Below are 13,909 nucleotides of genomic sequence, written 5' to 3'. Positions count from 1 at the left end.
TGGCCATCCGCGCCGGGCCGACCTTCCACGCATGTGCCCTGGCCTACGCTGGTTAGCCACCCGAGCACGCGCCGCTCCCTTGGTTTCGTGCCCGAGCCGCGCGCCGTGCCGCAACGCCCCGCGCGCTGGTGTCCCTCCGTTTCCTCTCCAGCGCAGCTCCACCTGCCGGGCCGCAGCGCATCGCCGGTCTGCCCGTGCCAAGCTCGGTCACCGCCTCCGCGTCTGCACCTAGCGCCGCCGATTTTCCTCCCGTTGCCCCACCTCTAGCGTCGGAGCTCATTGCTGCCCCATCGGCGAGCAGCCGCGGCGCCTCCTCACCGTCGGCGTGTTCTTGACACGGAGCCGCCCGGTCCTGATGCGTCGGTGCGCGTGGCCGGGGCACCATGCTCCAGCTCTGACCAAGCCGCGTCCTCCTGTGAGTGCGCCCGGCATCGGGCGAGCCTTGTGGCCGCCTCCTCACCGCCGTCGACGAGCGCGCGGCTGGATTTCACCACCGGCCGGTGACTCTGTTCTGCCCGCTGCTTTTGGGGAAGGAAGGAGAAGGTGAGGAAGGGTATAAATTTAAGAAGAAACTTTATACGGGGTTTTATTTGTGAAATACGCGACTTGAATGAATAGTACCGGTTGGACTGCGTTTTAGTTTCGAGGTAACACAAGGGCCGTTTAGCAAATTGCCGTCGCCACCTGCCGCCTGGGCCGCCAGCGCCTGGTTGGTGGGCCACGCCGCTGCCCGCGCCTAGGCCACCCGCGCCGCGTGCTGGGCCAGCCTGCTCGGCGCCCACCTGGGCCGGCTTGCCGTCCACCGTTGCTGGGCCGCTTACGCCCCGTCACTGTGCTGGGCCGCACGCGCCGGTGGGCCGCTGGCCGCGCGCACCCTGTGCCCCGCCTAGGCCTGCTTGCCGCTGATCCTGGCCAAGCGGGCTGCTGGGCCAGCCAGTGGCCGTCGGCCCGTTTTCATGTTTAAGGTGTTTTCTAATTTAAAGCTGAAGTAACCTTGAAAAATTCGTAGAAAATCACAGAAAAATCATAAAAATGTCAAACTAGTTTTGATAGTCTCCTAAAATTAGAACCTACCTATTAGTATATTTTGTTCACATAGTTCGATGATATTTTTGGAAGCCATATAATTAATCTAAGATATTTAATATTGCAAAATATAAACTTGTAGGAACTTTCGCGACAAATTGGTAATAGTATTAGATCTGAAATCTTTACAGTAGGTTCCTAGCAATATTAGCTGCTCATTGTAATTTTTGTAGCTCTAGAATAATTAGTTGCTAGATAAATAATGATGTTCTATTACGAATAAAGAAACACCATTGGTTTATATAACTAAAAGAATTGTTGAGAAATAATGCCTTGTTCGACAACATGGATATGTAGCTAAGTACGGCCATCGTTAGAACTAGCCCGTTAACTCGAGAGGCGTACGTCGTATTTTATGAGTCACGATTTTAGTTGATTAATTACATCTTTGCATTGCATCGCATGCATATCATATAGGTACGATGATGGATCAACGGATCGATCGAAGGATGATTGGGAATCCGAAGATGATGCAATGGGCCTTCTATCCAGTTGATGGTGGATGATCTAAAGATGCAGATACTAACTTTTAATATATCTTACCCAGGCAAGCCCCGGTGCATAACCCCTACTGTCTGCAGTTTAAATTATATTTGTGCATTAAGTTTAAGGAGTTGAATGAAACCCACTTGCATATATATATCTTTATCCTATGAGTCTTACTAGTATGATAGAATCGTGTAGATTGCTATGCTACAGGACTCCGGCAGAAGTCGAGTGATTGCCTGTCACTCGCGAGATATAGGAAATATGTTACTATATGATTATCACTTGGAATATACAAAATGGTGGAAAGGAAAATGGTGACCGGGCAGGGATGTGGTTTGGGGTATTGGTGGGTGTAAGAAGTTGTGTCGCCGCGGAGGCGGGTCATAGCTTGGTTACACCGTTTTCCCCTGTCTGGTCGGTTAAGGACCGATCGTTGCATATGACTCTAGGTAGGTCACAGACTTATTATCCCGAGCACATACTTGTGTATGGGCGCTTGGAAGACTTGTTGCTCTCTTATCGCGGATCCGGCTCTTTCCGGACCGACTGTCAGGGTTTTGTTTTGGTGGAGGAGGTCCTTGCACCGCACTGAGTCCGGGACTCAGGGGCGGGGGCTTGGAGTCCCAGTTTGGACGGGGACCTGGACACCCGGGACATGAGAGTGATGGGTCGGTCCTGCTTGTGCCTGGGGTACAAGCGGGGCGTGTGTTTTCGGGGTACCCAGCTGGGGGCATTGATTCGCGAATCGCCGGGCGATCCGGTACGGCTTGTCTACGGTTTAGCATCGTAGTAAGAACTGAAAGATGAAAGATGGAAGGTGGACAAAGGAAATCTGATTGCTTACCACCTGCTTGAAAGTAGCACAGGTGCTTACCTAGAATGGTTAGTTAATGAACCAATGCGGCTATTAATAAAAATCAAATATAAGGACGCACGCTTAGTAATGCTTTCTGCAAATGCAACCCACAAACCAGATAGCCTTGCATATCTTTGGATTCTTTTCTTTTCTCCTATCGGGTAAGTCTTGCTGAGTACAATTGAGTACTCAGGGTTTTATTCCCCCTGTTGCAGGTGACAGGTGGATGCTAGAGCTGATCTTTGTGTGTGGATTCCTCCTGGTGGGCTCAGCGAGAATTTCCTTTATGCTGCGATCGTAGTTGTTATTTATAACTCTCACCAAATACTTTTATAAATGGAAGTTTAATAATCTGTTGTCGTAGTTTATATATCAATACTTCATCATGTCATTAATAGAGGTTTATTTCTGCTGTAACTCTGATCACATATTTATATTCCGCTATTCAAGTAAATTGTTTATAACTCTGATAATATGATTTCATTCCGCTGTCATATTAATAAATATTATACTCTGATGTTGTATTAAAAGTGATGTAAGAAATGGTTACGAATGATGTAAGCTTTATTCTCTCAGTTGTGATCCTGATGGCAAAAATGTGGATTTTCGGGTTCTCCCCTAGGGTGTGTCCGACGGAATCGAGTAATTTAGCGTTCTCCCTCGAGTGCTTAGTGTCTAATAGAAGACAAGCACTCCTGTGAGACATTAAATTAGGCGGTTCTGCCACAAAGGTGGACCGGACGCGTCCGGTCGAGGAAAACCAGGTTTCAACCCTTACTGTACTCGACCGGACGCTGAGGTTCCAGCGTCCGGTCAGTTTTAACCGGAGCGTCCGGTCAGCGTCATAGCCGTTGGAATCTGACGAACAGCGTTTGAAGGCGATGACACGTGGCGTCCATCTGTGGACCGGATGCTGAGTCCAAGGTCTGGTCAAGTGGACCGGAGCGTCCGGTCAGAGCGCAGAATACCCAGTGAAAGGGTACAACGGCTCTATTTCGTGGGGGCTTCTATTTAAGCCCCATGGCCGGCTGTGGCTCATATCTTTGGCCATTTTTCATTGACATAGTAACCTTGTGAGCCTAGCCAAAGTACTCACACTCATCTACATCATTGATTCATCATCATAGTGAGATTGGGAGTGATCCAAGTGCATTGCGTGAGTGATTGCATCTAGAGGCACTTAGTGATCGTGTCTCGCTGCGGATTTGGCTTGTTACTCTTGGTGGTTGCTGTCACCTAGACGGCTTGGAGCAGCGAGGATCGTCGAGCGGAGGTGGTGATTGTCTCCGGCTCCGATCGTGGTGATTGTGAGGGGTTCTTGACCTTTCCTCGGCGGAGAGCCAAAAGGTACTTTAGTGAATTGCTCGTGGCTTGTGTGATCCTCATCTTGTGTTGGTTGTGCGGCACCCTATTGAGGGTTTGGCGTGTGAAGCCAATTAGTGCGTGAACCTCCAAGTGAGTGAATCGCCACAACGAGGAGTAGCTTGCCGGCAAGCAAGTGAACCTCGGTAAAAATCATTGTGTTTATCATTGATTCCGAGGTGATTGGTCTTCATTATTATTCATCCTTGTGATTGATTGGTTTACTCCTCTACACGGCGGTATAACTATCTTGATCACTCTCTTTACATTATTGCAAACTAGTTGACAAGCTCTTTAGTGTAACTAGTTGTGAGAGCTTGCTTGCTTGGTTGGTGTGGCTCTTTAGTTAGCCTTTGAGAGCACACTAACATAGGGTAGTGTCATTGCTCTTGTGTGAATTGACACTATCTAAACTAGAATTATGGTAGGTGGCTTGCATTTTGAGTAGGCTAGCGTAATACTTGCTTCGCTTTATAATTGTCTAACCATTTGGTTAAGTGTTGTTGTAGAATTTTTTATTAGGCTATTCACACCCCTCTAGCCATTAGGACCTTTCACCTGTCTCACTTGTCAGGACTCCCAAACGGTAAAAAATGAACGGAATATGGATGGAATGGCTTGAAGAGCAAATAAGTTTAGAGTAGTGGCATCTGTGTGTGGTCAACTTATTTAATAAATTATGTGTAATTACAAAAAAATTTTAATGACACACAGGTAAAAAAACTCTACACCTAATGCTAATCTAAGATTTGTTCTGTTCCTCTCCGCATCCGGCCCTTCCTCCCTCGTCCTCGCGGTTGGTCTAGGTTCCCCTTCCCTCCCCTTCACGACAGCACGCTGTAATTCCGCATTGGTCTACTTTACTCTCTTTTTTTAGCCTCATTGGTCTACTTTATTTACTTTAACAAATAACAACCAAACCGAGCAGTGAAAAAAACAAACCGAGCAGTGAAAATCTGCTGGGCTCAGTTAATTGTCATATTAATCCCCGCGTCGTTGTCATCCTGCCACCTTAACTCACCGGAGCCCAGCTTTTACCCAATAGGCCAAGAGACTTTTCCCTACAAGCCATTATAAAAGTTTCTAATTCCTTCTCTGCCACAGAAATTTTAGCTGCCCCTCCTTAGTCCTTCGCGCAAAGTTTTCTGGACCTGTATGCCACTTCCGTCCGTCTAAAGTACGACGGCCGATAACGGAGAGATACAATGACCCTTTTGTCCCTGTGTCCACTTAAGTCCCACCAAACACACCACAGTCTCCCATTCCTCTTTTCTCGTCTCTCTCGCGAACTTCTCTCTCTCTCAAAACCCTAGCCTTCGGCGACGGCCCACATGCCGACCGCCTACAGCCTCCGCGCGCCGCCCTCCGCCGCGCAGCAGCGCCTCAGGCTGCCCTTACCGCCGCCCCCGCCACAGCTGCCGTTTACCCCGGCGGGTGGAGGGGCCGCCCGTCGGAGGAGGGTTGTCGGGGTGGCGGCCGCGTCCGCGTCGCCCTTCGACGAGCTGCACGCGCGGGGGAGGCCCGTACATGGACCCTCCAAGGTGAGCCTTCGCCTACCTCGGGGACATCGCCCGAACGACCAGCCTCATCCCCCCCACCCCAATTAGTATAGTTGGTGGTAGTATCGATCGAATACTACTGCATGATTAGCATCCATGGATTTCGTTGGCCCCGATTTTGAGGTTTCTATGCTGGAAAGCCGCTACCCGTAATCATTCCCTGTTTGAAATTTGATGTCTCATGAAATTCCGGGCCTTTGGGACTTGGGTCAGGAATAAGATCTACGTTCCAGCAAACGGTTCATATTGTGATGACTACCTCCTGTGATAGATCATCGCTCGCAGCTCATGTTCGTCTGTTAATTGAATAGAATACCCGCAAATAAGGTGGCAACGTTACTGCCAAGTAGTCTAATACACGACACGAGGTGCTTAGAAGCAGCTATTTGTTAGCTGCGTTCACTGGTCATCAAGAGAAACAAGAATTCGACGCTCGTGCAATTCTAGTTATTGTCGAGGTTTAGTTTCTGTACATAAAGTTGTGGTTTGCGCCACTCAGAAGGGGGAGGGGGTTCTGTAAGAGTGTACACTGTGAAGCAATGGAGGTTTAGCTGCATCTGCATGGACATAACTTTAGGCTTGGTAAACGTCAGCAACAATGGTCCTTTAGACATATGTTGGTTGTATGATGCCTGCCTGGATCATGAGGCTGATGACAAATTTTTTGTTTTGAGCTCCATTTTTCACCTTCTTTTTGAGGTCAAGGTTGTGATTTAGGAAGAATGATTGCTTACTAACAGCCTGCTGTCATAGGGGTCATATAGCATTGCAAAAAAAAAAAAAAAAAAACTGTTTTGTGAGCCCCATGTGACCCCAGGAACCATGGCGCTTAAGGATTCAGTGTTCCACCACTGTTTTTGTTTATTGCTAGGTCGAAACATTATATACTGCTAACTATCTTAGCAGTAACATTGGTACTACTGGCTAATACTGAGCTAAGTGGTCCTTAACATAGCAAACTCTTTATTTGTAATTCGTACTCACTGAGCTAATTTTTGGACTGAAGACTTATGACCTTCAACTTTAATATCAAAGTTCTTTTGGATAGCTCAAGATGATTTGTCCATATTGAGCTGGGTCATTCTCAGCATTGCGGCGTACTATGTTTCTGTAGACGTTTGCTTCTGTATATCAGTTCACAATGTATTTGTCAGATGGAGCAACCTGTGACCTGTCATTTATTCTAGCTAAATGTAGCAGCTGTTGTTATGACCAGTAATAATTTTTCTAAGAAATTTTGAAATACTGTTTGCCCATGGATCATTTCTTAATGAAATTGTGGGATTCTTTGAGGAGGATTTTTTACTGATTAGCAGCTATTTGTCTTGTATGGTTTAAATATGTTGATCTGGCTAGTTTTCCTAGGCTAATAGTCACATCACAAAGTTAGCTGCGCTTGATAGCTGCTTCTGAATTAACTGTTAGTTTCTTTTTTCCACTTTCCCAAAACAAAGAAATGAAAATTCCTGCTCAATAGTTTAGTTAATTCTGAATATTAGCTCTACTAAACTCTGTCCGAGATCCTGTCTTATTAAACATATGAACCTACTTCCCATTCCCATGTGATAACTCTTATTATATTATTTTCTGTAATAGCTACAGCTATGTAATTTATTAATCGAAAAGCTGAGATAACAAGAAGCAATGCCTTGTTTCATGGAAATACAGTTCACATGTATACATTGTACGATAGATTGGGTAGGACATGTATCTTGTTACTCTTGTACAGTTGCACATCATAAATGGGAACAAAAGCCCAAGCAGGGCACAAGTAAGCACAGTGTGCTGCTCAAGGCGCCGCGCGCGTCACGCGGGTGAAGCTGCTCAAGCCCCGCGACACGCTGGTGCTCGGCCAGGCGTACCGCCTCATCACCGTCGTCGAGGTCACCAAGGCGCTGCAGGCCAAGGAGGAGGAGAAGACCCGGAGGGCGCAGCAGCAGCTGCTGCTGCAGGTAGTTCAGACGAAGCACGCCGGCGGGAGGACGGGCTCCGGTGACGACTCGCAGCCGCAGCAGGTGGCTGATGGCAGCCTTGATCAGGTACTACTTTTACTCCTAAGCAAACTAAGGCACTAACTAATTTATGATGCCATAGGGTTAGACACTACATTAAGCTTTCCATGTCACTGAAGAAAACCAATACAGAGGCTCATGTTCTTGACATTTTCCTTGTACTACAGGTTTATAAGTCAACTAACCCTATACTTTTTTTTGCTTTAGAAGATCTGGAACAGGCTCCAACCAGCCAGAAACTGGAAGCCTGCAGCCTGTGCCTTTGAGCATTGTGTTCCCTGCTAGGCTGGAGCCAGAACCTGAGCATGTCAACACTGCTGACGATATCAACACAACTGAGAACAAAGGGAGACCCAAGACAGCAGTGAATAAGAAAATGAAACTTGACAGTCCTGCTATGAATACAAGAGCCAAGGTATCTACAACTCCAGATAGTCCTGCTATGGGTACCAGAAACAAAAGGAAGCTTGACATTTAGTTGTCTGTGGGATGACTCAAAACTCCAGATATTTTGTAACTCATGTGGTCTATCTATTGACCATAACCTGCATTTTGTAAGACCAAAACAGTGGTCTGTGCATGACCAAAACAATGGTCTGGTCTATGTCATGACTGGTTTGTGAAATGTTGTTATGGTTTGTGAAATTTTCGTAACTGGTTTGTCAAATTTGTTGTTCTGGTTTCTGAATAAGATCTCTTTCTGAATCTGTGTTAACTGGTTTGTCAAATTTGTGGCGTTAAGGGCAAGTGAAAAAATTCTACTCCTGACGTCTAGACACAGGGGCAAAAAGGTCTTCCTATCCCTCCATTACCGGCCGTCACTCTGTAACCTGACGGAAGTGGCACACGGGACCAGAAAACTTTGCGCGAGGGACTGAGGAGGGACAACCAAAATTTCTGTGGCAGAGAAGGAATTAGAAACTTTTATAATGGCGTGTAGGGAAAAGTCTCATAGGCCAATACCCACCTCTCTCTCTCTCTCTCTCTTCCTCTGCACATTCGCTCGCTCTACCCCGCAAGTCGAGGCCTTCCGCTGCTCTCGCTCGCTCGCTCGCTCGCTCCGTGACCGGTTGCCTCTCCGCCCCGCCGCCAGCCCTGAGACCGGAGGCGACCGCGCCCCGCGGTGGCACTGCGACCCGGCGCTACGGTGCGTTGCTCCGTCCCTCCATCCCTCCTCTCCTCTCGACCCGCGCCGCAATGCGGGTCCCCGCCTCGGCCCACGCGGCGGCAGGGCGGCCTTGCTCGATCTGTCGACGCCGTTCGCACTGCCCGGCGTGCCCCCTCTCCTTGGAGCCGCCGGGGTTCGCCCGAGGTAGCAGCCGCCGTGGATACGCGCGCTCGCTTGCGCGATTTCAGCCCGGTGCCTGCGCAGCGGTCGCGGCGGAGGTCTATCCCGTGCTGTGATTGCTTTCCGTTCGGTGTTTTTCTCGTCTGTTATTAGGATTCGGTTGGTTTCGTCTGCTGCTCCGTTCAAGTGATTAGTTTGCGATTTTTTTAATCTGTTTCTGCTCTCGCGCCGGACGTAATTCCACTCCCGTCACGCGTCGCACTGCCACGCCCTGCCGCAGTGGTGCCCGTCGCTGTCGCGCATTTGAACCGCGTCAAATTCAAAGCTTTTTATGCGTCTGTTGAGTGTCTGGCTGCCTAATCCAAAAATTACGTCAAATCCAAATTTTCTTTTCCGTGTATGCTTGGCCGCCTAATCCAAGTTCCTAAGGTTCGGTGCGGGTGAACCGAATTCCAAGCCCGTTTCCTCCAACAAGAGCCCCCGAGATCGGAATCGGCGAGTAAAATAAACCGCAAAAGGGAGCTTTATTTAAAGGGGTGGTGATCTTTCCTCTTTGTGATCTGTCCCCCACTTCACTTCACTGCTGCTGCTGTTTCTTCTTCACCTTTGGGCACTGAAGGTTGGCTTACTTGGACAGGAAATTCCTCGTTTAATTGCATCTTGTACAAGTCTTGGGGCGTTTGGTGGGAGAATTTAATTCTTCCCAACGATTTCCGTTCTTGGGGGGCTTCCATCTTGGTTTCAGTTCTGCGGGCTGTGTGTTTGTGGTAGGGTTTCCTGCTTACTGATAGCTTCTTATAGTGATAGGGTTGTTTCTAAGGACTGGTGTTCTTGTTTGCAGATCAGTGTGACTGAGAGGGGAGGAATTCCAGTCAGTCCTTTATGAATCCTGAGGCCTGTGCTTATTAGAGGGAGGGCAAGTCAAGTTGGGATCCGAGATGAGGGGGAGAAATGACTCGGGGCACAGCAAGAGGCCGGTTGTACCGTGCTGTGTGATGATTGTGTGCCTGTGCCTCCTCTTCTTGTATTTCTCGGGCTCCAATGGACAGGCTGGGACCACCGCATTTGAGTACGGGACCAAATTCTCACGGTCACTTGGATGGGGCAGTGATGACGGTGAGGATGGCTCTGAAGAGTCCATTTTTGGAACCGGGGATGCAGATGATGTCAAGCCCAAGAGCTTTCCTGTAAGTTCCCAACAAGTGTTCAGTCCTTTTCTTTTGTGGATTGTCTGTTGATGATTTTAATTGTTTGTTTTCTTGGGTGTTTAGGTGTGTGATGACCGGCACTCTGAGCTGATCCCCTGCTTGGATAGGAACTTGATATATCAAATGAGGCTGAAGCTGGATTTAAACCTGATGGAGCACTATGAGAGGCATTGTCCTCCACCTGAAAGGCGTTTTAATTGCTTGATTCCTCCACCACATGGCTATAAGGTCACTACTGATCTAACTCTTCTCTCAAAATGTTCTTTTATTCCAATTAGATCTTTGAGATATATCTCACTTGACTTGAGTTCATAGACTGACCATTTCAAGCTTTCAACCAGTCGTTTTAATGTAATAATTGCAGCAACTGCATCTTGTATATAGTAGTGTGTGCTTCATTCAATCAATAGTATAAGCTCTTTTGCAAGTTGACTAAGACGATTTTGTCTTCGTTATCTCTAAGACATGGTTATATGTTTTCCCTGTGCTTTTCTGGTTTATTCATATTTTTCTTGTTAATAACACGTGCACTGACCTTCCAATCTATACTTATCTGAAATTAGTTCTGTTTGATTGGATCCTTGCTGAGCTGTATCAGATCCACAATTTTTTTTCAGGTTCCTATAAAATGGCCAAAAAGTCGTGATGTAGTGTGGAAAGCAAACATTCCACACACTCACCTTGCAAAAGAGAAGTCAGACCAGAATTGGATGGTTGAAGCCGGTGAAAAGATCAAGTTTCCAGGTGGTGGGACCCATTTTCACCATGGAGCTGACAAATATATATCAAATATTGCAAATGTAAGCCTTCTGCCTTGACTCCTTTGTAAGTTGCCCTGAAATTCTTTTATCTGATCATCTCTACTATTTGGCAGATGCTAAATTTCAAAGATAACAATATAAACAATGAGGGGATGCTTCGTACAGTTCTTGATGTTGGTTGCGGAGTTGCTAGTTTCGGAGGATACCTACTTTCTTCTAATGTGATAGCAATGTCTTTGGCACCAAACGATGTGCATCAGAATCAGATTCAGTTTGCACTTGAAAGAGGGATCCCTGCATATCTTGGTGTTTTGGGAACAAAAAGGCTTCCGTACCCAAGTAGATCATTTGAACTAGTCCATTGTTCACGTTGTAGGATCGATTGGCTTCAAAGAGATGGGATTCTTCTGCTTGAACTAGACAGATTGCTACGACCTGGAGGTTATTTTGCTTACTCCTCTCCTGAAGCATATGCACAGGATGAGGAGGATCTCCGAATCTGGAAAGAAATGAGTGCCCTTGTGGAAAGGATGTGCTGGAAAATTGCAGAGAAAAGAAACCAAACTGTTATTTGGGTGAAACCCCTGAACAATGACTGTTACAAGAGACAAGCACATGGTACAAAGCCACCTCTATGCAAAAGTGGTGATGATCCAGATTCAGTATGGGGAGTGCCAATGGAAGCTTGCATTACTCCGTATCCTGAACGTGAGTAATTATCCTGTTCCCACCTAGCCCTTTGATAGTAAGGGTGTACCCTGCTTTTTCCTGAGAAAAAAAAAGAACGTACTTGTGACATTTTGCTTCTCTCATTTGTCATACACGATTTCTGACTTTGGGATGTGAATATAACATTAAATTAGTTTCTTTATTGATTCATGGTCTTTTTTTTTTTTGCTTATGTCAAGGCATGATTCCTTTTTTGTAGATAAACAATTCTGGAAACGATTGTATTTTTTTCAATATATACTTTTAATGTTTGTCAGTAATAGCTAGCCATAGGGTAGAAATTCCCTCTGCCCCTATTATTTCACTCTCTAATCTTTGGGATGCAAGAAGAATACTGAATAAGTCATTTTATGTTTTCAGAAATGCATAGAGATGGGGGAACTGGGCTAGCTCCCTGGCCTGCTCGATTAACAACCCCGCCTCCCCGTCTTGCTGATTTGTATGTTACTGCAGACACATTTGAAAAGGACACGGTTAGTTGACCTTACAATGTCTTTATGATCATGACATACCATTTACATTCAGAACTTTCTTATTTGAGTCTTAAGAACTGCATAAAGATTGCTGATGTAATTCTTGATGTGCAGGAAATGTGGCAGCAAAGAGTAGAAAATTATTGGAGTTTGTTGGGCCCAAAGGTAAAACCAGATGCTATTAGAAACATCATGGACATGAAAGCAAACTTTGGGTCATTTGCTGCTGCACTCAAGGAAAAAGACGTATGGGTGATGAATGTTGTGCCACATGATGGACCAAGCACCCTCAAGATAATCTATGATAGAGGGCTGATAGGCAGCAATCACGACTGGTATGTGTTAAGCACCTATAAATTTATCCATTGTTATTATTGAATTTTGTACAGCTAAGAGATGTCAACACAGTACCACTTTGTCATGCCTTTTTCCCTTATGTTTTAGTGGTAATTAAAAGTGCAAATTACAACTTTTTATTGACGGTTAATGCTGTATCTCACAGCTATATTCTGATCAGACTTCAGGTTACAACTTACAAGATCACGGATGAATTTTTATGATGAAACACTGTTGAACCTATTAGCTGTGCTGACCTATGCAACTATAACTTAGGAGCGAATTCCTTCAATACTTTGGAAGGAGTGTTTCCTTGTTAGAATTTATTCTTGGTATTTTAGACATAACAAGTACCTTTAGGATGAAGCTCATTAGAACCATTCTGCTACTGTTCTACCCTTGATGCATCTGAAAATACTGGGTGTCTTGTGTTAAAGGAAATCTGTTTTGATTGCTGCAATGGTATTTGGCCCATAATGCTAACATTGTATGTCTATTGGTTAGTCTCTCTCTCCCTCCCTCCCTCCCTCCCTATGTTGTCTGTGTCTATTTTTTAGCTTCTCAAAAAGTGTTGTGCTGTGCCTTGTATGCTGTACTCTTTGTTGTGAAAATTAGTATGCAGTTTAGCAGTACGATCATGAGCCTCATGGTTGAGCCCTCTAAAGCTCTATAAGAGCCAGATCCAGAGTTGGGCAACTGAAACTATATTCTTGAGTTACATTTCCTGTTTTTCTGGTTTGAGTGAAGGTTTTGTTGCATTGCCATTGCAAATGTTAATCATTTGGCCCGCATTGTTTGCAATCAAGATTGTTATTATTGGCAAGTTTCCGTAGAAGCTGGAACATTGTGCTTCCACATTTACAATTTACTCTAATACAATAATTTGTTTGTAGGTGTGAAGCCTTCTCGACCTATCCTCGAACATATGATCTTCTCCACGCATGGGCAGTCTTCTCTGACCTTGATAAAAGAGGTTGCAGTGCTGAAGACCTGCTCCTTGAAATGGATCGTATCCTCAGGCCGACTGGGTTTGTCATCGTGAGGGACAAGAGCACTGTCATTGAATTCATCAAGAAGTACCTCCACGCACTTCACTGGGAAGCAATAACTGTTGTAGATGCTGAGCCCAGACCAGAATCAGAGGAGAACGAAATGATCTTGATCATCCGGAAGAAGTTGTGGCTACCAGAAGCAGGCTCGCAGCATTCCAGCACGTAGTTCTTTTCGTTCGAGTCCCCTGTTCCTCTGCCAGCATCTGCAGCTCAGAAGCCGTGAAGCGAGGCGCAGCTGCACCATCCGAAATGATTTGACACCATAGCTCCTGAGATCGAGTCCAGTCATGATTTCTAGCCCTACCGCCCACATGAAGATAGATTATTTATGAGGATACGGCAAATATGTAGCAGGCTTGGATTAAGAAAAGGCCTTTTTTTGTCTCGACACATATGGGATTGATGTTTGTTCTCTAGTTTGGTTAGGAAATAAACATTCTTTTTCGTGTTAATCTTGAAGCTCATTTAGGTGTTTCATGTCCATTTGTTGAAGTCTGCTGTAGTAGTATGGCCCCGTTCACGTGCCCTTAAACTCGGCTTGATTCGCTTCTTTTTTCATCTGGAACGGTGTTTTCCTCTCATAGATTTATCCAGGTTCCTTCAAAATTTCTCCAAACGAACGGGGCTATATTTGGTGTTTTACTTGAAAGAACTACTGTACGCACATTTTGGGATATGTGCTTTGCCCTAGAGCCTTA

The 13,909-nt window shown here is 45.9% G+C and overlaps 1 protein-coding gene across 3 annotated transcripts; it reads left to right on the top strand.

Moving 5' to 3' along the window:
• The first annotated feature begins 8,355 nt into the window (after positions 1–8,355).
• Positions 8,356–13,663, top strand: LOC136520716 (probable methyltransferase PMT3). 3 transcript variants are annotated; one of them, XM_066514372.1, is made up of 9 exons: positions 8,357–8,511; positions 9,290–9,419; positions 9,494–9,839; positions 9,924–10,088; positions 10,478–10,660; positions 10,735–11,329; positions 11,711–11,823; positions 11,938–12,158; positions 13,053–13,663. In XM_066514372.1, the coding sequence occupies exons 3-9, from the start codon at positions 9,591–9,593 to the stop codon at positions 13,375–13,377; spliced, it is 1,851 nt and encodes a 616-aa protein (XP_066370469.1). In that variant the 5' UTR covers positions 8,357–8,511; positions 9,290–9,419; positions 9,494–9,590; the 3' UTR covers positions 13,378–13,663. The 3 variants fall into 3 exon arrangements, with proteins under 3 accessions (XP_066370461.1, XP_066370469.1, XP_066370472.1); XM_066514364.1 differs by lacking the exon at positions 9,290–9,419 and having other exon boundaries at positions 8,356–8,511; XM_066514375.1 differs by lacking the exons at positions 8,357–8,511; positions 9,290–9,419 and adding an exon at positions 8,853–9,271.
• The last annotated feature ends 246 nt before the right edge of the window (positions 13,664–13,909 follow it).

This window comes from Miscanthus floridulus, chromosome 2 (assembly GCF_019320115.1).
Source record: "Miscanthus floridulus cultivar M001 chromosome 2, ASM1932011v1, whole genome shotgun sequence".
NCBI classification, from domain to species: domain Eukaryota; kingdom Viridiplantae; phylum Streptophyta; class Magnoliopsida; order Poales; family Poaceae; genus Miscanthus; species Miscanthus floridulus.
Note: the sequence above shows the minus strand (reverse complement) of the source record. Positions and strands in the feature narration are given on the sequence as shown.